This window comes from Zalophus californianus, chromosome 14 (assembly GCF_009762305.2).
Source record: "Zalophus californianus isolate mZalCal1 chromosome 14, mZalCal1.pri.v2, whole genome shotgun sequence".
NCBI lineage: Eukaryota > Metazoa > Chordata > Mammalia > Carnivora > Otariidae > Zalophus > Zalophus californianus.
In genome coordinates, this window is record NC_045608.1 from 66,032,484 (window position 1) to 66,055,243 (window position 22,760).

General features: G+C 48.0%; 1 protein-coding gene across 14 annotated transcripts in view; it reads left to right on the plus strand.

Moving 5' to 3' along the window:
• Positions 1-22,760, plus strand: part of SLC14A2 (solute carrier family 14 member 2) — a 497,483-nt gene that overhangs the window by 454,715 nt on the left and 20,008 nt on the right. For 12 of the 14 annotated variants that reach the window (XM_027577555.2, XM_027577562.2, XM_035724077.1 and 9 more), the window contains 6 exons: positions 3,072-3,200; positions 6,612-6,804; positions 11,109-11,256; positions 12,328-12,462; positions 14,143-14,192; positions 14,692-14,866. In XM_027577555.2, the coding sequence (XP_027433356.2) occupies positions 3,072-3,200; positions 6,612-6,804; positions 11,109-11,256; positions 12,328-12,462; positions 14,143-14,192; positions 14,692-14,866 (830 nt within the window). Of the gene's footprint in view, positions 1-3,071; positions 3,201-6,611; positions 6,805-11,108; positions 11,257-12,327; positions 12,463-13,823; positions 13,861-14,142; positions 14,193-14,691; positions 15,840-22,760 lie in introns of those variants that run through there. The other 2 variants (XM_027577567.2, XM_027577566.2) reach the window with 2 other exon arrangements.

The following is a 22,760-nucleotide window of genomic DNA, read 5'->3' on the forward strand; positions in this document are numbered from 1 at the left end:
AGTAAGAGAAAGGAGACAGGGAGGTACCATAATCAGTGGATGGCCGGTCTCGGGGTGTGACACATGGCCCACATCTTCTAGGCTGAGGTGAGTGCTCTCCTTGGCACATAGACCGCATGGACAGCAAGGCCAGAGGCTCCCTGGTGAACCCAGAGAATGGGGAGTAATCAGAGTTGACTGTTGTAACCAACACCACATTGCCTCCGGGTGCACCTGACATTCCAGATGCCACCAGGGCAAATTTGTGAGTCGACTTGTCTCCCCTGAGAAGCCATTCATGCATCTCTCAGGTGGCCCTGGGGGACCCCAGGAGGCCATTCCAAATTGGATGAATGAGAGGCTGAATTCTCTGGGGTGCAGGTCTGTGTGTGACATAAAAAGTAGGCTCCAGCCAGGATTTTGTGTCTCTCTTTCAACCAGTAGGGTCCCTCTTCCTCCTTACCATCTCAGGGGCCAGCTGGCTTAGAATTGGGCCCCTGACGGGATTGCCTCTGGTCTCACTGCTTCATCACTGTTTGGTAAAACTCACCCGAACTCTGTCCAGCCCACTGCCTCTTTAGCTCTGTGACCTTGGGCCAGTGCTTCCCCTCCTGGCCCCATTGTCCTCATCTGTGAGAGCGACAACTTACTAGCTCGCCTTCGAGGAGCCAGAGTCCCTTCCTGCGCTGACAGTCTGCTTCTCCGACTTTCTTCCCAACCATAACCTACTGGTAGACTTGCCAGGCCATTCACAGAGCTGCTTCATGGACCTCAGTGTTAGAGGGGAGACACCAAGCACGCCTGCCTAATCCTCCCAGACATCTGCACTGAGACGAGTCTATGCCAGTTTGGCTTCCGAAGCCGTCTCTGATGGGCCGCACCATATGTCCCACCCAGCATCCCACTCTTCCCAATTAAGCACTTTTGCTTCTGCCTATCTAACCCTACCATCCTTTCAAATCCGCCCCCCGCTTACAGGGAGCCGGCCCTGATTACCTCAGTGCTCTCTGAACCCTCCTTTCTCACTGGACAACCCCAGAACATACCCCAGTAACTCTATGGGATGGTTCTCTAATTGCTTTCTGAGGCTTCTCTCCCTGGCAATGTTCTAAGCATGTTCAGGACAGGAAGTCATTTTGAATGCTCCATATTCTAATCCTAACCGCCACCATCCCTCTCCACCACCCCGACTCCCCTACCCGCATTCCCCTGACCACCCAGACTTCCGGTCCACTAGCCCCGCTGCCCGCCTCCTCCTCCGTCAGCCTCGTGTCTCCCCTCACCCCTGCTCCCCTACCCCCACTGGCCCAGAGACTGTACTTCACAGAGAGGAACTCCAGGTCATCGACTCTAATGCCGCAGTGGCCTGATGGAACGTGGTCCTCATGAAGACCTTTTTGGCATTAGGGTTAAACCTACCTTTGTATTTCTGATGGTCAGAGTGGGACGTAAGGTAATGAGTTTCATTTTGACAACCAAACCCAGAAGCCACCAAAGGTTTGGTAAAGTGTCCTGGGAGGGGACGTTGCCAGGGAGAGGCAACGATGGAGGCAGCCCTCAGCTGTGGCCCTAATCTTGTCGCCCCTGGGCTCCCTGGTGTGATTCCTGCCATTCCCCTACACCCTGCCCCTGGGGCTACCGGCTAGGCCCCGCGAGGGGCCGGCCGTCTTTGCTCAGTTTGCCTGAAGCAACTGGTATTAAAACCAAAAAAATCCTAAATTCTAACACTGAACAGAAATGGGAAAGTGTAGATAAAACGCAGTCACCCCTAAAAGTTAAGTATTTTCCCAAACATGGGTTTATGCTTTTCAGACAGATATTCTAGTCCCGAGGACATTCTGAACCCCAGTGGTCTTCCCTCCCGGCCCCCCCACCTGTGCCCAGCTGCCCCATATGTTCATGGCCTCGGGAGCAGCCCACCCACTGTCCCGTGTCCCGTACAAGTGTCCCCCCACGAGGGCCATGTGCTCAGCTTTTCTTGTTGGCAACCGTCTAGAGCCTCCCCCTCCCACCCTCCAGCTGCCCCCGGCCGCTAGCAGAGCGGCTCTCCCGGCCCCTCCAGAGCTGAAGCTCCCCCCCTTCCGGACCTAAGCCATGGTCTCTGCCAGGCAGGAGCCCTCCTCTAGCCAGAGCTCCCTGCCTCCCTCTCAGGGCGCTCGTGCTTCTAGACGCCCTTGCTGGGCACGAACGGTCAGCCGGTGAAGAGCTCTAGCATTCCCACACAGCCATTCAACAGCGAGGCAAGGCCTGGAACCCTCTGTGCACCAGACGGACGCTGCTGTCTGTTGTTACGCTGATGTCGGACGGATGAGCTCCAGCCTGAGCTCCCCTGGGCAACTTCCAGTCAAGGACAGGGACAGGGCACAGCACACAAAGCTCAAGCTCAGGCAGGGGTCTTGCAGGGATTGGCCCAGTCCCTCCCTCACACTGCTCCCTGTCCCCCCAGCCAGCAGAGCTATGGCCAGGGTCAAGGGCAGTGTTTGTTAGCATCCGGGAGAGAAGCTGAGGTGCACATAGACTTCCCTGATGAAATGAAGAGAGGATAGACTCAGACTTGGATTCTCCCCACCTCTGGGCCTCTCCCTGCCCTGCCAAGGGGAGAGGCATGTACACATCCCCAGCAGGCTCAGCTCATCCACTCGGGGACGCACTGTCATCCTCGGTGACAATTACAGCTTCACACCATGCAGTCAGAATGCACTCTCTCCTCCTCCTTCCCTTCCTCCCTGCCTCCCTGTCTCCTACACACACACACACACACACACACACACACACACACACACACACACACACACACACCCCTTCCCCAGTGTCATACTCAGGTTTCTGTTAGATCTCCCGCTATACTTAGCAGGCAGAGACACCCACCCCTGAGAAGCCGAGGGGAGAGCTCAGACACGGTGAGAAGCCTTAATTCTAGAACAGCAGGGTAATCGGGGCTGAGGGGGTGGTAATCTGGGAAGGTGCTGGCAGCTATGTGACTGCCCAACATTCAGGAGTAAGCTGACTTGTTTCTGGGAGTACCAAGGGGGCCCCACAAGCACCACCAAATTCAGATGCAAAGTAACTGTCCCTTCTCCCCCCGCCCCCAGGTCTGCCATCGCCTCCGGCCTCCATGGATACAACGGCATGCTGGTGGGACTGCTCATGGCCGTGTTCTCGGAGAAGTGGGACTATTACTGGTGGCTTCTGTTTCCTGTGACCTTCACAGCCATGACCTGGTGAGACACCTCATTCCTTCTGCTCGCGGACCCACGGGGCCCCGGAGTGCTTGCGTCTTACACTGGACAGGGACATGGACCCCCTGGAGCCCAGTGCTTCACCATCAGGCTGGCTTGTCCCACAAGACACAGTGAAGATCCGTGAATCTGATTGCGACACAGCAGACCATTTTTTTTATTTTGGAATAGCAGGGACCTTTTAGAGCAGCAATGAGCACAGGTTTTCTGTGGTGCTAATAATCTTCCTTGAATGATAGTTTTAATAATAACGGCTAACATTTATTGCGGATTTCCTACAAGCCAAGGAACAGTGCAAAGCCAGGCAGGGTTACTATTGTCCCCAGTTTACAGAAGGGAAGACCAAGTCATGAAGAGGTTAAGTAACTGGCCCCAGGTCACACTTTTACAAAGTTTGATGATGAACCCAGAGTCTCCAGGCTCCCTGGGAATCATCTAAACTGTGGCCTGACCAAGACAGAAAAGCTAAAACTTACTGGGGACAGAATTCGAGCTCTCTTGGAGCAGGCTATCTACAATGAAAGCACAGAATCTTTGAACAAGAAGCATAAGTTAAGATCTTGCTGTGCAATCACCTCATTTTGCAAAGGAATAAGTCAGGAGGAAGGGTCTTGGAAACAAATATTCATGCTAGGCCTTAGCTTACCTGCGTCTGAGGCAGGTCTGTGGTGCCTGAGGGCAGGAGCCTGAGGTGATCCGCGTTGTCCAGTCTGTGCCCCGCAGCTCCAAGACAGGCTGACGAATCTTTAACATCTCTAAGAAGTACATGTCTTTCTTCAGTGTCTGGAGTTCCTAAAACCAGTTAGTTTCATTTAGTTTAAGTACTGTTTTATTACTTTTTAGTAGTGCTTGTAAATAAATTACTACATTAAGCATTCTGGGCAATTTATGTTTCTTCTTAGGGTTTCTGTCTTTCTGAAACCATTGGGACAGAAAGCTATAGCAGTCATTTCTGTGGGGTTTCCTCAATGTCCCCGCCTGCCCCCATGGCAGGAGTAGCAGACCTCGTCTTCATTTGCACACATTTGCTTATAACAACACAGATGAAGCCCCTCAGCAAGCCCCGCAGCCACTCTGCACTGGGCGGCCCTTGGTCTACAGTGCCCACTCCCCACTTGAACAGACAAAAAACCTTGGAGCACCCAACTCTGTGCTGCTATTCCAGTGTGTTCACTAATCTATTCATGTAGAACCCAGAATCCAACCCATAAGGTAGGTATCAGTAGTGCCATTTTCCAGATCTGTCCAACAAATATTTGCTGAGTGCCTGCTATGTGCAGGGACTATTCTAGATGCTGGGGATACTTGTCAACAACAGACGGTCTCCATCCTCTTGGAGCCTATGTTCTTCTTGACAAAGATAGAAACAATGTCCCCAACTAGTTAATTAAAAAGATCTTGTCAAGATTTGATCAGTGCTGTGAGGAAAGCCAAACAGGGGTGAGTGGGACAGAGAGTGATTCCAGACGTGAGTGGTCAGGGAGGGCCACTATGTAGAGGGAATGAGGGTGCTTTGCCCTAAATGATAAAAGGCAGCTGCCCTCTGAAGATCTGGTGCAGACCCCAAATGGAGGAGTGCCTGTGTTCAGGAAGCAAGACCATGGCGGGCGGTTATGCCCAGTGAACCAGGAAGGAGTGGGCAGAAGGAAGTGAGAGCTAGACCCCGTTCACTTTGAGGATCCAGTAAGCTTTTTGATTTTCATTACAACTGTGATGGGAAGCAGTTAAAGGGTTTTAAGCAGAGATGTGATAGGATAGAGTTTAAATTTAAACAAATCACTCCTGCCGTGTGGAGAATGGATTTTAACTGGAACAAGAGTGGTTGCTGGAAGCATCGTCAGGAACCCACAGAGAGATGAGAATGGTCTGGACAAGGGTGATATACAGGAAGGTGGTGAGAAATGGTTGGGCTTGGAGTGTATTTTAAGGAAGGTGTAGGCAACAAGACTCGCTGGAAGGCTATGGAGTACAGGGGGTAAGAAAGGAAAGAAGAGAAGAAGAAGAAAAAAAAAAAAAAGAAAGGAAAGAAGATTCAGTATACTCCTGCAGTTTGGCTGAGCACCTGGGTTGATGGACAAAACTAAGAGGAAAACAGGTTGGTGGTGGGAGACAGGGCACAAATCAAGAGTTCTGTTGGACATATTAAGCTGTAGACTTCCAAGGAGAGATGTTGATGAGGTAACTAGATGTACAAATCCAGAACTTTGTGATACGGTCAAGATGGGAGGGCAGAAGCATACAGAAGATATTTTATCCATGGGACTAAAGGCTATCACCCGGAAAAAAAAATTAAGAAAGAAAGACCCAAGGCAGAGCCATAGGATCGTCCAATATTTGGATGCCTGGTAGAGGAGGGGAATAACCACAAAGAAGAGGTCATGAGGAGCTGCTGGAGAAGCAGGAAGCAAGCTAAGAAAGGGCAGTGTCGTAGTAGCCCAGACAGAAGGTGTTTCAACCCCGTTGGAGTGTCCAGGTGTCACATGAAGGGAGCAGAGAATGGCCGTGGATTTAGCAGGATAGATGTCATTGGTGAACTGGGCCAGAGCCACTTCTGTGGCATGGGGAGAATGCACACGTGACTGGAGTGGGTCCAGGAAAGAAAGGGGGTAGAAAGATGAGACATAGCAATCTTTTGAGGAGTAATTGCTATGAAGGGGAGCGGAGAAATGGGGCAAACTAGCCGGAGGGAACATCGGGTTAGAGGAGGAGAATGTTTACAGGTAGAAGATACTAAAGCATGTTGTAGACTTATGAGAATGATCTAGAGAAAAAGGAGAGACTGAAGCTGCAGGAGAGAGGGGAGAGAATTGCAGGAGTGAAGTCTTGGAGACAGAATGGATCCCGAGATACAAGGGAAAGAATTGGCCCAATAAAGAAGGAGGGACACTTTCATTATGTGCCAGAGGCAGAGAGGAACAGGATGTGGGAGCAGGGCCGTTGGAGTGTGTGGAGCTCATGGTTGGGAAAATGAAGTGTTTCCCATCTCGTCATTTCTCATCAGCTGCCTCCCACAAGGCCAGACTTCTAAAATGTTATCACAGCCCAGGATAGGAGCTGTTGTACATCTCGATAATCCAAAGGCAGTACATGATATTTTCTAAGGATGACATTTGGTTTCATTTTCTTGGTTTAAGAAACAAGGAAATATTTAATTTATAAAGGTTTCTATTTCAAACAAATTATAATACTTTAAAAATCTGTTTCTCAAAGATTCACCTTAAATTGAACACTTTCTTCCCAGTCCCAGATAAATCAGACCACTAGAGTCCCAGAGGAGTCAGGAATGGCCGTGCCAAGAAGAGGGGACAGTGGGTGGCACTGTGGCCAGAGCCGATGAGACGGTGTAGGCCTAAGGATGCGCACAGATTAACCTTTTGTCTCTCTCATCTTCAGCCCACTTCTTTCCAGTGCCTTGAATTCCATCTTCAGCAGGTGGGACCTCCCGGTCTTCACGCTGCCCTTCAACATGGCCGTGACCCTGTACCTGGCGGCCACCGGCCACTACAACCTCTTCTTCCCCACGACACTGGTGGAGCCCATGTCTTCGGTGCCCAACATCACCTGGACAGAGATGGAGATGCCCTTGGTAAGTTCCCCAGCGGCAGAGGAGTTGGGACCCCTGCTTCTGTCACACACCTTCTCCGTAACCAGCCTGTGGATTACCCAGGCTCTCTGCTTCTCCAGACGCAGCTGCACCAGATGATGGCCGTGGGTGAGGATAGGACAGGGAAGGGATGCTGCCAGCTCTGTATGCTCTTTCACCGAACCCTTATCGAAGACCTGATACGTGCCGGGCACTTTGTTAGACACGAGGAATACACAGGGAGTAAGAAGACAACAACCCCTCTGCCGTTTTGCAGGGTACACTCCCCCAACCCAGGGAAACAGACAGTAAACAAGAGCACAGATGAGTGCCAAGTTGATGCCATGCGGCGGTGGGGTTCGGGGAGAAATACTAAGTAAGATGGGCGGCTGGGGGGAGGGGCAAGATACTAAAGTGAATGTTTAAAGTTAGGACTTTAAAGATATTAGCAGTAGAAGATGGGGATGGATTTTCATGTACTTTCCATCTCGGTGGCTCTCAAGCAGGGGTGATTTTGTCCTCGTGAGCAGGGCAAATATGCGCAGATACTTTTTAAGTTGTCTAAACTGGGGAGGAGGGGTGCCACTGGTATTGAGCAGGTAGAAGCCAGGGATGCTGCATAACATCCTATTATGCACAGGACAGCCCTCCCCATAACGAAGAATTATGCAGCCCCAAATGCCAATAATACTGAAGTTGAGAAACTCTGCTTTACATCCAACTATCATAAATGTACATATTCATTTATTCTACTGACGTCTAGACACTGGGGATGAAGAGATATAATAAAAATTTAACATAAGATTAAATATACAGAATTGTAACATTTGGCCTTGTTAATGAACAATAGAGAAAGCTAAGAGCCCCTCATAGGGCAAGCTTATTACGTACCAGACACTGTTCCAAGCCCTGGACTTCGGAACTCATTTAATCAACCCTCATAATAGCCCAATACTGTAAGTACTATCATTATCCCCGCTCCCAGATGAGCAAACTGAGGCACAGAGCAGGTTAGTTGCCCAAGGTCAAACTGCAACTAGTGCCTGAGCATGAAACGCTTGCTGCAGAGCCCAGGCTGTGAGCTGCCACCCACTTCGTCCCTGGCAGGACAGGCACCCTCGGCCGGAACAACCACAGTGAGGCGAAACCCTCTGCTTCTCAGTGCAGTGCGCCCCTCACTGGGTACCTTTACTAAGTGCTGGAGTGTTCTTTACCTTCCTCAGAAATCCATCCCCCTCCATCTTTCACCCATTGCTTCTAGCTCGGCTTTTTGGAATCATTCAGAATATTGTTTCCATGATCGTCTTTTGAAAGCTTGCAAACATAACCCATGTCCTCGATACTGTTTAGACAATCTGATTTCTGAGCCCTCACCACGCGGCCAAGCCCTGCTGCGGGGGGCTCAGCTCCAGGACCATGGCTCCAGGGCCGGGCAGGCCGCGCGGCTCCTCCAGGGCCGGCCACCCTCTGACCCGAAGCCTCTCGGAGAAGGAAAGGCTCCCGAGCCCCTAGCGCAGACGCTGCTGCCAACCACACAGACCCTTTGTAAAGGTTTTGTCTTTGTAAAGTCTTGTCTGGGCCCAGGGCAGGAGTACGATCGGAGTCAGGGTTAGGGTGGAAATTGGAGAGAATGGAAAACCCAGAGCCCTGCCTTGAAGGGAAAGCCCACCCTCTCCAGTGGAAAACAGCAGGGGTGGGAGCAGGGGCAAAACCCTACCTCTGATAGGATCGTCAGGGAGCCTCATAGGCAGTAAAGCACATTGCCCTAGGGGCACAGACCTGCTGCCCCCGGAGCCCTGCCCGTGCAGCGGGATCCAAGTGCCAACCACTGGGGCCCGTGGAGCTGCCAGAGGGAAGGGCCCCCGGAGCCCCCTCACCCACCCCACACTGTGAGGCTCTGCAGTCCGGCACCAAGGGGAGCGCTGAGGGGAGGCAGCCACAGGCAAGAGCTGTCTCGTGTTCCTCTTCACCATAAGCAGAAAGTGGCAGGACGCAAATCCACGTGAGCCCAAGCTCACCGTCCAAGCTCCCCATCACACCACTACTGTGAGCCCCGGCTCCTTCTCTTCCACACCATCCACATCCCAACACCCTTCCCTCCTTCTCTTTAAAAGAATGTTGGGGGTGACTTCCTTTTTGTCCATCAGGACTATCGTCGTTACTGGTGAAGAGTCCGGAGGTGGCAGTAGGAAGGAGGCCGGTGCTCAGTAAATTTCCATTCACACCTGACTGCCCTTCACACCTTCACCCCCGAGTGCTGGAAAGCAGGTGGGGGGGAGGGAGGCAGCCCCGGGGCCACAGTTCACCAAGCTAAAATATGGATCCCGGCAGAGGAAGCAGCTTTCTGAACCCAGGCTCTGTTCCGAGGCTACTTGTCCCTCATTCCTCTCATTCTTGACTGCTTGCGCTTCAAACCTGTGTTCCCAGAGGGCGAGGGGGAAGTTGGAAGCCCCTCAGCAGCCTGCATTCCTCAGACTTCGGGAGGTCATAGACTATTTACTGAGTAGACTTCTAACCCATTCCCCACACAGAAGCTGAGTTCCCTGAACTGGCACAAAGCTTTCTTGGGGTTCCTTTATTTTTTTTTATTTTTTATTGCTATGTTAATCACCATACATTACATCATTAGTTCTTGATGTAGTGTTCCATGATTCATTGTTTGTGCATAACACCCAGTGCTCCACGCAGAACGTGCCCTCCTCAATACCCATCGCCAGGCTAACCCATCCCCCCAGCCCCCTCCCCTCTAGAACCCTCAGTTTGTTTTTCAGAGTCCATCGTCTCTCATGGTTCGTCTCCACCTCCGATTTACTCCCCTTCATTCTTCTCTTGGGGTTCCTTTAAATAAGATGCACCCCACCCTGCCATTCCTGGCATAGGGCTATAGGCTCTGGCCCAATGGGGCTTGGTGATTGAAAGGCCACCCATCTAGAGACAAGGATGGGTAAAGCCTAAAAGCTCAAAACACTATTCTCTAAAGAAATCAGACTGACTCCAGAATTAAATCAGTTTGTTAGAAAGTCCAAAAATTCACCCAAAGGGAGACGTGCAATGAACTCCCAACATCTACAGTAGGTCATGTGTAGCTAACCCAGTGGTCCCCAAACTCGGTTGCACATTATAATCTCCTGAGGCCCTGGTCAGGCCCATACCGGTTAAATAATGATGTTGGGGTGGAGCCAGGCAGCAATTTTTTTAAAGATCTCCAGGTGATTCCAATTACAGCCAAGTTTGGAAACCGCTGAGCGAATCAATACATATATATGAAGCACCTAGTATGTACCCAGCCATAAAGGAGCCCGGCCCTCAAAGAGGTCACATCACCTAGTAATGGAGTGAAGACCGCAGAATTTTAAAGCTGGAAGATTATCTGCTAAGGCCGCCTCCTCCTGTTACAGAGGTGACACCAGAGCCCAGCATGAGGAAGTGACATACTCGCCATCGAGCCATGAGCTCATGCAGAGACCCCTGAAGGCTGGAGCCCGCAGCTCCCAGACCGATGCTCTCCCTAGCCTGCCAATCTCCCTCCTCTCCTTCTTCCCCTCCTCTGTCAGATGGTGATGGTTCAGCTTGGGCAGAAAAGGGCCATCTGGCTGCCAAACTAACCATCTCCAATTACAACACCACCAAATGACTCTCAGGGCTCAGGGATGTTGGCTTTGTTCTGTTTTCCAAGGTTGCATACATTACCTTTCTGCAATGCTAAAGGCTCCTCGAGCAGGGCAAGTCCCACCTCCTTCCCAGAGGCCCACAGCACCCTAGGTAGCTCTGAATCTACAGCAACCACCTGTGGACTAGGGGTCAAGTTCGGAGGGTTTAGCCTGGCCTTGGCCACCAATAAGTTGGGTGACCTTAGATTAAGTCAATCGTCAGAATGGCCTAAAATATTTCCAGTACTCCTGGAATAGTTGTAGGATTTCGGAAGGTCTAGTGGAAATACCTTAGTGCCCCGAAACCCCCAATGGCAGTCTAGAGAGGAGGTGCCCTCTGGTCCCCTCAGAGTTTCTCCTCTCAGAGCAGAAGCCATGTGTCCCTCAGAAGCATCTGTGTTGGGGGGCCCTGCCCGGCTTTGCATGAGGGATACCAGATGCCTGCTAGGTGGTGGAGTGAAGAGCGATTTGTTCCAGCTGGCGTCCTTCCTCCCAAGGTCTCTTACACACTGGAGGGTACAGCCGTCCCCCCCCCACCCCACCCCACCCCGTTCCAGCCTGTTACTCCCACCAGGAATGGCTCAGTCCCAACCCTAAGGCCTGGTCTTTGTGTTATGTGCCCACGCTCCAGTGACCCGGATTCTGTTGACTTTGCAGCTGCTACAAGCCATCCCGGTCGGGGTCGGCCAGGTGTACGGCTGCGACAATCCCTGGACAGGCGGCGTGTTCCTGGTGGCTCTTTTCATCTCCTCGCCACTCATCTGCCTGCATGCCGCCATTGGCTCCATCGTGGGGATGCTGGCGGGTAGGACACAGTCCCATCTCTGCAAGGAGGGCTTGGGCATAATCCTCCTGAGGTCATTTCACCCCTGCACGTGGCAGATGTTCTAGATCTGTGCTCTTCACCAGTGTTTTCGAACACTGCCAGGAGTAGGGATGTATTTTTCCCTTTCTTGAGTCTCCAAAGGGAGCAGACTGCCTCAGCAGGATACGTGGGGAGACGCAAGGGACTGAAGACCTGATCAGCCTGCTAACTGAGGCCCTGGGAGCTGAGGGCTGGGAGGAGGGGAGGGGAACATTATAGGAGGAGAGCAGTAGCACACCGAGAGCTATAAATGACCCAGCACTTCGAAATGTCAAGGAAACTAAAAGAAAAAAATTTCGCCAAATTAGTGTTGCTATTTGACAAATGTGATTTAATATTTCTACATGTATGTATATGTGTGTCCACGCACGTGTGTATGGATATGTGGACAGCAGAGCCAGAAATTGGAGTTGGACATATGGGACTAAGATCCTGTCGGCTCATTCCAGTATTTGTCAAAAACATCTTGGAAACAGAACTTAAAAAAATTCTTTGAAAATAACTTTGAACTTACCAAAAAATTACAAAAGTAAAAATGGTACACAAAGCACCCCATACATTCTTTACCTGATTCACCTGTTCGCGTCCTACCCTTTCACTGTATTATTTCTCTATCTCCGTGTTCCTATATGTGTACATACGTACTTTTCCTCAGCCGTTTGAAGCAGACCTTTCTCAGTTGAAAACTTTCTTACTAAAAATGCAGTTGCTGTGGCCAAAGGAGTGGGGAAAGCCTAGAATCCCAACACCTTGACCTCCCTTCACCTTGGAAGAGGTCATACCTCTGTGTGAAATCTCCAAAACACAGTTTGGAAATCACTGTTCTCTTCTTGTTGCTGGTTCCCAAAGACCAGATGCCATTTGTTAGAGGCTCCTTTCATGGGAGGAGGGAGGAGGATGGGGGGGCGGGGAGGGCAGGAGTGAGGCCACCCTGAGACCTGGCACCAGCCACGGGGTGGCCTTTGTGCTGGGACCCGGGACTGGCCAGAAACAACACACCTCATCCCACAGCCCTGACGGTGGCCACGCCCTTTGAGACGATCTACATGGGCCTCTGGAGCTACAACTGTGTCCTCTCCTGTATCGCCATTGGGGGCATGTTCTACGCCCTCACCTGGCAGACCCACCTGCTGGCCCTCGTCTGTGGTAGGTATTTGGGGAAAGCCATGTCACTCTGCTCTTCCTTCCTTCCCTCCCTACTTGGTTATGTGAAACCCATGGGGCCCACTAATCAGAACTCAGCAACAGTGATAGAGGGACCTGTGGCTTGGGTCCCAACACCGGGAGACTTGAGGTTCCTCTTCTGTCAAATGGAGTCACAACCACGCTTACTGCTATTACAGCAGTGTTGGAAGTTTACAAGGAGATAACACATGCATTTCCTCACGTGCTAGTGGCAGTGTCCAGGTGTAATAACTTTTCATCCCACAACCCATTACAGAGCACCACTAGGTGCCAGGCCCTAGGCTAGACACGGAAGATGCAGTGGGGACCACATCCTCATGAAGCCACATCGAGTGGAAGAGAAGTAATCACACAATTGTTAAGGCTGTGATGTCTGAAAAGATTGCTGGAAAGACCCAGGGAGATGATGTACCTGGCAGCACTGAGGTCTCAGAAAATCGGACCATGGGAGCTTAATTCCCATGGAGTAAACAGCGTGCTGTCCCAAGGGAGATGGGCTTGCAGGCCTTATTGCACGACATGGGAGCTCAATCCAGGCATAGATTGTCAGCCCATTTTATGGGAGAGGGAAAGAAGCCTAGAAGGGTTCATGAACTTGGTGTCAAATGCAGCTATTAAGGGCAGAAGCAAGATTCAAACCCCAGCCCCATCTTTCCACCAGTCTTCCTGCCCTGAAGTTGCTTATATTCTCTGGAAACAGCAGGACCTTAACACGCAAAACTAAAGACAAGTAAAGGGCAGAATACCATCCAGGAGAACTTTTGTTTTTCTCCCCACTCATGTGTGGCGCCTGTAAATGTCTTCCATGTCCTTTATATTCCCCTCAGCAGCCAGCAGGGAGACAGTAGGCTCGATAAATATTTGTCAAGTCAAAAGTGCCAGATATTTTGAGGCTAAGGCTGTAACTGCATTTGGCCTTCAGAGAAGCGGTAGATTCTTGTAGCTAGAACCATCTGGGAAGGCTTCAGGAGGAAGATGGGGTTTATCTCCACATTGCCAGGGCGGGAACTGGTTGGGGGGCGGGGGGCACAGAGAAGGTATTCTGGACAGAGAAACAGAAAGAGCAAAAGTGAAGGGGCAGAAGGAGCCTGTCCAGAGGCACAGGGGTGTGGATGAGCTACCCTAACTATCCTGAGGGCCACGTCCTACGGTGAACTCAGATGCCGGGCTCCTAAAGACAAACTCATGGACCAATAAGGTCCAGCCCTTGTGAGACTTGGTGCAGGTCCAGCAAGGTCTATCATAGCTGCTCAGAATCTTGGACGGGAGGGGACTTGTTGGGGGCTCATGTAATCTGACCCCTCAACCCCTGGACAGATAATAATCCAGCCACCCAGCCTGTGCCAGACCATCCCCAAGGTCAGTATGACGAGCAAAAGATGCTTACTGACCCCTGACTCTGTGCATGGAGGTGGGGAAGGGATAGAAGGCTTTCATCTCTGCCCTGGGAACACACAGTCTGGTGGGAGACTGGCCACTCCTACCTGCAAAGATAACTACCATAATTGTCAAGCAAATATGCCAGATGTCAGGGTGTGCTGCAGACACTGAAGCTGCTGGAGACAGGATGGGCCCCCTGCCCTTGGAGAGGGTGGGGGCAGACCCTGGGAAGCTGACTCCATGGGCCTTGTTTTTCCACAGCCCTGTTCTCTGCATACATGGGAGCGGCCCTCTCCAACATAATGTCGGTGGTAAGTTTGGATTCTCCTGAACGTGCCCCTCCCCCAGCCAGGGCTTTAGGACATTTGCAGTTTGTGGAAGAATCCTGAGTGCATTGTGATAGCTAGTACCCACACGTCTTTGTCAGCGTTTATCCAGGGTTTGTCCAGAGAAGGACCGGCAGTTGCATGCATGTGACTCTGAGGTATGTTGGGGGTGGCTGTGTGTGTGCGCAAAAGACTGATACAACCAGCAGTGGGGGACCTAGATGGACAGATGGAGGTACTGGTGTGTGGCCGGATGTGGGAAATCATCCCAAGGCTGAATTTCAGCTCCATCATTAAAAGATTCGGATTGTATCCAAAAGTACCAACATCTCAAATTCCTAGACCAACTCCTCTGATGTTATGAATCCAAAATCCAATGTTGTCACTAGAGAAGGATCCCCATCCTCAACTCCTACCACATCCTTCTCCCCCAGGGTCGCTGCAGTCTAGGACCATTTTCAGACCCCAGTGTTTCTTCTTCCAGGTTGGTGTGCCACCAGGCACCTGGGCCTTCTGCCTTTCCACCCTCATCTTCCTGCTCCTGACAACCAACAACCCTGCCATCTATAAGCTCCCGCTCAGCAAAGTCACCTACCCAGAGGCCAACCGCATCTACTACCTAAAAGTGAAGAGCAGTGAAGAAGAGAAGTCCGCCAGCGGTGACTAGCCCACTCCTAGGCAGACATGCTCTTTGCCTGGACCTGGTGTCTGCTCCCTGTGGTCTCGGCTCTGGGTCAATCGGCTGCAGCACTCCCCTTCTGTGCCTCTGCTGGCACCTGTTAGAACCAGACACACCTGTACCTCCCTTTCCCTGGTGCTGATTTTTCTCTCTCTGCCCAAATAGCCACAACTATCCATATATGACTTTAGAGGAAGTTGGTATGAGCTTGCAGAGTTAGAAGTAAGACATGTGCTTTCCATGTCATTTCTTAAAACAAAAACATTTCTCTTTAGTCTTTTAGGAAGATGATTACAAGATGGTCTTCATGGCATGTTTAGCTGAATAATAGATGCTGTAAAATTGAACTCGCTGAGTGGTTCCCAGGCAGACCCGGAGTGGGTGGAAATTCAGGGGATACACGCAAAGAATTGAAGGTGCATTGAGTTAGTGGCTGATGAGCACACCCAGCATTACATAAAAGAGAGGAATTTCACACTGACAGAGTTTTAAAGTCAAAACAGGGACAATTAGAGCGCTGGGAGTGTCTAAATAGGAAGTCTCGAACCTTCAGTGGCCAGAGTAAGGGCAAGATGCTATCTCATAGCAGGAAGCAATTCATAAAAATTAGAATCCCATATATGACTTTTATTATTAAAAAAAAAAAGGTAAGAAACTTATCTCATTCTCCTATTTGCCTGTGGGTGTTAGAAGCTTTATGAGGTCTGTGATACTTAAATAGTTAGCCTGAGTAGAAGGACAAACAATTATCCATGAAGTTCGTAATTTGACTTCCCGATTACAGTCATTACCTTACATTCAGTCTCCATTTATATGTATATCAGGGCTCAGCAAACTTTTTCTGGAAAGGGTCAAATAGTAAATGTTTTTGGTTCTGGAGACCTTATGGTGTCTTTAGCAAAGACTCACCTGTGTCATCGTAGCACGAAACAGCCTTAGACAACATAGACATGGATGAGCATGGTTGTGTTCCAAGATTTCATTAAACAAGGAAACTGGATTCAACCCAGGTCGGCCAGTGCCTGACACGGATGCTTGCCATAATAACGGTTCGGAGCTGGTGGGCAGAGGGCAGGCCAAAAGGACGCCGCCAAGTTCTTTGCCACAGACACCCACATAGCCATTTCTATGCTGGGTGAGAGTAGAAGATTTATAGGAAAGTGAGATTAGTATGACCGGAATCAGGAAAATCCACTCTGAGTCTCCTTGACCCAGTGCACCAGAGGCTGCCATTTTCATCCAGGCCCTCCTTCCCCAGCAAGGTCTGGGAACCACCCCTCCTCTGTCCCCTCACTCTGCTTCCACCACTGCCAGCAGGCACACCACCATAAGAGGAAGGAAAAAGTGACCTTTGGTGCAGGCGTTGCCAGCAGGAAGAGCAGGGAGGCTCCTAGAATCCCAGGCGGGGAGGGGAGTGTGAAGGTCAGGTGGTCTGCGGAGGATGGGGGTGTCAGTTCCCTGCCAGGCTTCCAGACAGGGCTCAATTACCCAAAAAGGAGGGGAGACCCCCCAAATATTCTAACAAGAGATAACAGAACCAGATGCCCCATTCATTCATTACGGACAAACTGTGCCCAGAAATCTACTTTCCTTTCCTTTAAGCCTGTGAGACTCTCCACCCCAAGAACTGGATCTGTTAGGAACTGGGGTTTGGGGTTTTTTTTTAAGATTTTATTTGTTTATTTGAGAGAGAGAGAGAGAGAGAGAGCATGAGTGGGGGGTGGGGTCGGGGAGAAGCAGGCTCCCCAGGACCCTGGGATCATGACCTGAGCTGAAGGCAGACATTTAACTGACTGAGCCGCCCAGGCGCCCGGGAGCTGGGTTTTAACCATGCTTTTATATTGGATTTCCAGAACAGGAAAACTATTTGGATATAAAAAATCCTTTCAGTTTCACTTGGACAAGATTCTCTCTTCTCCCTTCCCTTCCCACCCCACGTCTCTGTCATTAACAAGGTCCCACTTTGGTCACAGGTGTCTGGGTTGCTTTTTTTCTCCCAAGTTCCCACTTCCACCCCTGTAGAAATTAAATGTTAACTGCATCGCCAGCTGCCAAATTCATGGGAGGAAAAATGGATAAAAGCTAAGTGATTCAGAAAAAAGAAAAAGCATGTCCAGTTAGTCTGGAAAAACCACAGGGCCTTAGAAATTCTATAATACATTATGATCAAGATGGCCAGATATTTATGTAGAAACAGGAAGACATCTACTAATTTGAAATAAGAAAGAACTGCCTGGATGAAGTATTGTTAATCACTGAATTCGCTTGCCAAGAGATGTCCAGGAGTGATGAAATGTTTTTAAAAAGCATCTTTTGGGGCTAAGAGGCAGAAAATCGATGGTATTTCCCAAATGTGGTCAAACAAGCTCCTTCTGGAGTAGAACAAATCTCATTAAGCCAGTCTGGCAGGCAGATGCCACGTCTCTCTTGTGGGCATGGACAAGGGTGGGGCAGAAATGAAAATCCCCACCCCTCTAAGAAAAGTCAGCGCCGTGCAGGTCACCCTGCCCATGGGCCATGGACAGAAGCCCAGATGTCCTCTGAAGTAGACAAAATAGTGGTAGGAGGTTTGGAGAGCTCCCTGGAGTGACCCTGTCCTGCCTTCACCAGCACCTTCCCATCCCATTGATGAGTAGGACGGATGAGTAGGGGCAGGAAACTTAACCACAGAGACACCACCAACATGAGGCTGCAGAGGAGTGAGCCACCAAGAAAGAAGAGAGAAGAGCTTTTGGGTCCACATCCCAGCTGTCTTGCTGTGATCACCCCCAGATTCCGGGTAGCAGCTCTTGGTTGTACAAATGGTAGTTGAACATAAATATGGCTGAACATAGTCATTAAAGAGAGTAGGAATATGTTGTCAGCAGGGTGTGGTAGAGGAGGTGCTGTCTGAAATTGTCCCTATCACACCATCCTCTCCCTCTCTCCACTGTCCCCTCCCTAGATCTTCTCATCTCCTCCCTCTGACCTCATCATCCCCCCCCCCATTTCCATCGGCTTTCCCCCGTGGATGAATTCTGCTGTCAGCCATGAAGTGATGTTGCCCTGCCGTATTTTTAAATCATCAATCTCAACTCATCTGTCAATGTCTTCTATGATAACTGACATAGTCAAGTTTTCTACTTCTTCTTGGTCAAACTTCAGAGTTTGTTTGCTAGGGAATAATCCATTTTCTTTAGATTTAAAACATTGTTGCCCTACTGTTACTCATAATGTTCTCATACAATGATTTCAATCTCTCTTCTGTCTATGGCTACGTCTCCTTTCTCTTCCCAATCTTATGGACTTTTGCTCTCTTTTCCTTAATCAAGTTTGTGATGGGTTCATCCATTTTATTGGCTTTTTCAAAGAAGCAATTGGAGATTTATTTGCCCTATCTGCAGTTTTGGTGTGTTTTCTATTTTATTGATTTCTTTTTCTAGTTTTCTTTTCATGTTTTCTCAAATATAAATGTTCCTTTTTCCTAATGTTTTAAAATTGATGTAAAGTTTCTTCATTTTAGATCTTTCTCCTTTAACAACAAAGGCATTTTAAGGCTACTAATTTTCCTCTGAGTGGAGCTATAGCTGTGTACCATAGGTTTGGGAATAAAGTATTCTGCTTTGATCAGTTTTAGATAGTTTGTAATGTTAGTTTTGATTTCTCTTTGATCCAAAAATTATTTAAGAATGATTTCTTAATTTCTAGCACTTGGGACTTCTTATATTTTTTTAATTTTCTATATCTAGCTTTATTATGAGCAGAGAAGATGGCCTGTGAAACCTCTATTTTAAAATTATATGAATTCTTCTTTGTAGCCCAGTACTCGGTTGATTTTGGAAACGCAAATGCAAATTTTTGATTTGAAGGAAATACATATTAAATTGATTTCTTAATTGCATCATTCAGTTCTTCTATGTGCTCATTTATTTTTTGTCTATCGGATCTTAATTCTGAAAAGGGCTTATTAAAATTCAACTATGGGGCACCTGGATGACTCAGCTGGTTAAGTGTCTCTTGATCTCAGCTCGGGTCTTGATCTCAGCATCATGAGTTCAAGCGCCACACCGAGCCCAGCATGGAGCCTACCAAAAAAAAAAAAGTCAACTATAAATGTATAGTTTCATGAAACTCTCTTTGCATTTCTATAACATTTGTCTCGTATATGTAGCAGCTACATTGTTTGGTGCCTATGGACAATGACTGTCATTGATTTTTCATAAATGTTATCTTTTGCTATTACACACTACCTATTTTATCCTTGTTCATGCTTTTAACCTCATTCCAACTTATCTGGCCTTAATGTTGCCATACCTACTTTCTTCCTAGTGTTTTCTTATCCCTTTGTTTCAACCTTTATCATTTTCTTTTAACTGTGTTTCTTAAGAATAGCATTTAGCAATGTTTTCTATTTAACCTAATCTTAGTGCTTCTGTAATTTAATAAGTAATATAACCTCTTCCTGTTTAGTGTAACCATCAATATGCTTGTTTTACTTCTTCCACCTTACTTTACTTTTTACTATTTATTGGTTATTACTGCTTTTGCTTTTTACTTTCCTCATTTTGCAAGTGTGATCATGTTACTATCTTTTTCTTTCTTCCCTTTGTTTATTTGGAAAGTCTACTATTCTTTTCCGTTTCACTAGTTGTTCCTGCTTCTATCCCAAAACTCATGATCAAAAGTATATGTCTCTATTATATAAAAACAAGATGCAAAGAGTTTACCCTGGCAAGAGTTCCCATTTCTCTGATGCTCCTTCCCCACCCTGAGGAACTAAAGCCCTTATATACCACTTTCACTATTCTCCTCCCCGGAGCCCCCACTTTTACTTTTACAGCACTTTTACTTCTCCAGTATCAACCACCCTTGGATCTTACTGAGATCATTTATAATTTTTTATTTTTTTCCCTTGCCTCGTATTTTTGCAAAAATCCTTACTCAGCCCCTATGCCCCACATTCCCAGTAATTCTATCGTTGTTCATTTGGCATTTACTGTGTAGAGCAGACATGTTACCTTTTATCACTGTTCACTTTATTCTTCACCTTCCCTTGTTTCATGATCTTTGTTATGATTCATGTATTATTTGTTTAGAATTCTTGCTTGAGTATTGAGTGTTTTGTTCAATACTATATGAGAGAATATGGGTGACATGTTCTCTGACTGTGCATGTCCACAAAGTTTCTTTCCCTTGCAAGTGAATGGCATTTTGGCTGGGGGTTCCTGGACCACAGCCCTTCCCTCAACTGTCTGTAGCCATTGTCCTTCCATTTTCTGGCTTCCAGGTGTTACAAACAAAAAATCTGATGTCAATCTCATTCTTTTTCCTTTGTAAATAACCTATTCTTTCTTTCTAAAAGATCGTAAGATTTTCTTCTTATCAGTAGATTTCAGGAATTTTATTAAGTCAAGCCTAAATGTGTGTCTTGTCTCATCAGTCCTGCCTTTCAATCTGCAAACTCAAGTCTTTCTTCAGCTCATCAGCTTTTCTTCTAACATTTGTGTGATTATTGCTCTTTCTCCATCTTTTCCTTCTTCTATCTCTGGAATGCCTATTATCCACATGTTCAGTCTCCTCGAGCTCTGCTCCAAGTTGCTTGCTTCATAAGTTTTACCATTTGTATTTTTGCTTTGCTTTGAGATACTTCTTCCACTTGATCTTCCAGGCTACCAATTCAGATCCCAACAGTAACTTTTCTTTCCTTCAATTCAAGAGATAAGTTGAATTTTTAGTTCAAAAATCATGTGTTTCATTTCAGAAAATCTTTGGGATTTTGAATCTTGAATCTCCATGTATGTTTATATTATTCTTTTGTTGTGCCCAAGGCGACTTGCCAACTTTCATGAGCCAAGCCCCTAGACACTTTGCCTTATTGTCTGACCTCATTCACTCATTCATCTAGAAGACATGTATGAGGAACTGTTAATATGTTACTCAGGACCCTACTTGACCAGGAAAGAACCAGCCGAGTTCCTGGTTTCAAGGAATTCGTTTTATGGGAATTTGCCTGGCCAGGTGAGTAGTCTCACCTGAGGTGAAGATGAGGGTAACACCACAGATTGCCTGAGCCCATGTAAGTTCACAGTATCAGTTTCATTATTTTGAGTCAATTATCTGGTTGGATTGGTCTTCTGTTCAGGAAAAGTATCAAGCATGATGTTAAGGGTCCCAGGAAGATTTCTGTGCCTCATCTCTTGTCCTCTATCTTGCCATTACCTGATGTCTAAACATTCCCAGCCATCCCTTCAGTTCAAGCTTTAACCTGTTAAAATGTAAAAAGTCCTAGAAAGATAATACAGTAAGCATGATCAATCATCTGCATCTTAGGTTGCTGGAGTCATTTCTGAGAATAAGTTAGAGGGGAAAGTAACAAAGAAAAAAAAATGGGTAGCATACTTTGAAAGAGTCTTCGGCAATGGAGGACATGCTAGGTGAAGCCAAGCTGGATGAATGAGGTCTGAAGCCCCCTTGTTTCAGGAATGATGATGACACTGTTATATTTGGCTTGGAGAAGAAAAGAAATGGCTAGGATCATGGCTGTCTGCAGTGTGGAGTAATGCATGTGGAAAAAGTCAACTTACTCAGCATTACTTCAGAGGAGTACTTCAGAACAAGGATAACTAAGTGGGATTGATAAGCAGGCAGACTTTGAATCAGTAGAGAAGAGCAGTTTTTCACAATGGAAGTTGAGAAATAGGCCTGTGAGACCCTAAGTTCCCTGCTCTGGCAGTGCAAGGACAAGGGCTAGAGGCCTATTGGGAATGCTTGTTTTGGGTGGGGGTAGACCAGCTGACCAGGTAGCCTCTGTCTTCCAACACTAGTTTCTCCAGTACTCTGGCCCTGGATCTCTACAGAGGAATGGGAAGGAGGCATCACTGAAATGGCAAAAAGTTAATAACATGGAGATCAAATGTACCAAGAGCATACCACTGTTGCCTTTACAGCTTTTCCTACAGTTTACCAAAAGGCTCAACATGCTTGTGTGGATGCAAGCTGAGATGCCAACATCACTCAACTGTGCCTTGTCTTTGAACTGTTCTCACCTATCATTCTCCCCTCTCAGGGAGTTCTTCCTTGGGTTGGTCTTCTAAGATCTGCCCATTTGGAAATTCAAATCTTCATGGCCTGTATTTGTGGTTACATCAAACCCATGTGCCCCAGTTTCTTTGTGTTTCTTATATGAGTCTGAGCTTTGTTTCCTCGGGTCATAAAGGTTGTGAGGGTTTGGGGACAGCTATAGTCTAAACCAGTTAGGAGTTGGCAGTTTCAATGTGGGTATGAGTTCTATCCAATAAACCACAGTCTCATTTGGCAACTTGAAAGGCATTCACTTTTTATGTGAGATTTTTTTTTACTTGCCTGGCTTTTCACACCTCCTACCATTCAGAGAAGATAGAAGAATCCATAGGGAACACTTCTGTCCCTAGTGAAACTAGAATTGCAAGACCCCAAGGAGGGAGATGAGGGATTGCTAGAAAAGTGTTTGTTGCCCCCTGTAAATTGATAACTAGGAGTCCCCAGCCCCCTCATACAGCTGAACAGGCTGCTGGAACAGAATGAAATAAAGGAAGTAGCTCTTTGTAGAACATCTAGCCCAGCATGCATTTATTCCACCTGAACTCCGGCCTATTCTGGAGAAATCTGACCTCCCCAGTGGTCAGTGCAGCCCTCCTCCTTCTACAAGATTGGAAATGTGGAGTTGAAGGGAGCCATGAGCACTGTGAAGAAAACTTAGTTCTGAAGTGAATTCTGATTGAGCTTTCAAGGAAATAATCTGTAGGCATAGACAGATGTCTTGGGGAGCCATTGGTATCTGAACTGCAGCCCTCAGTAAGAATTGTCTGGGACAAGATTCCATCTTGATTAGGGGGCTGGAGGGAGCGCACCACAAG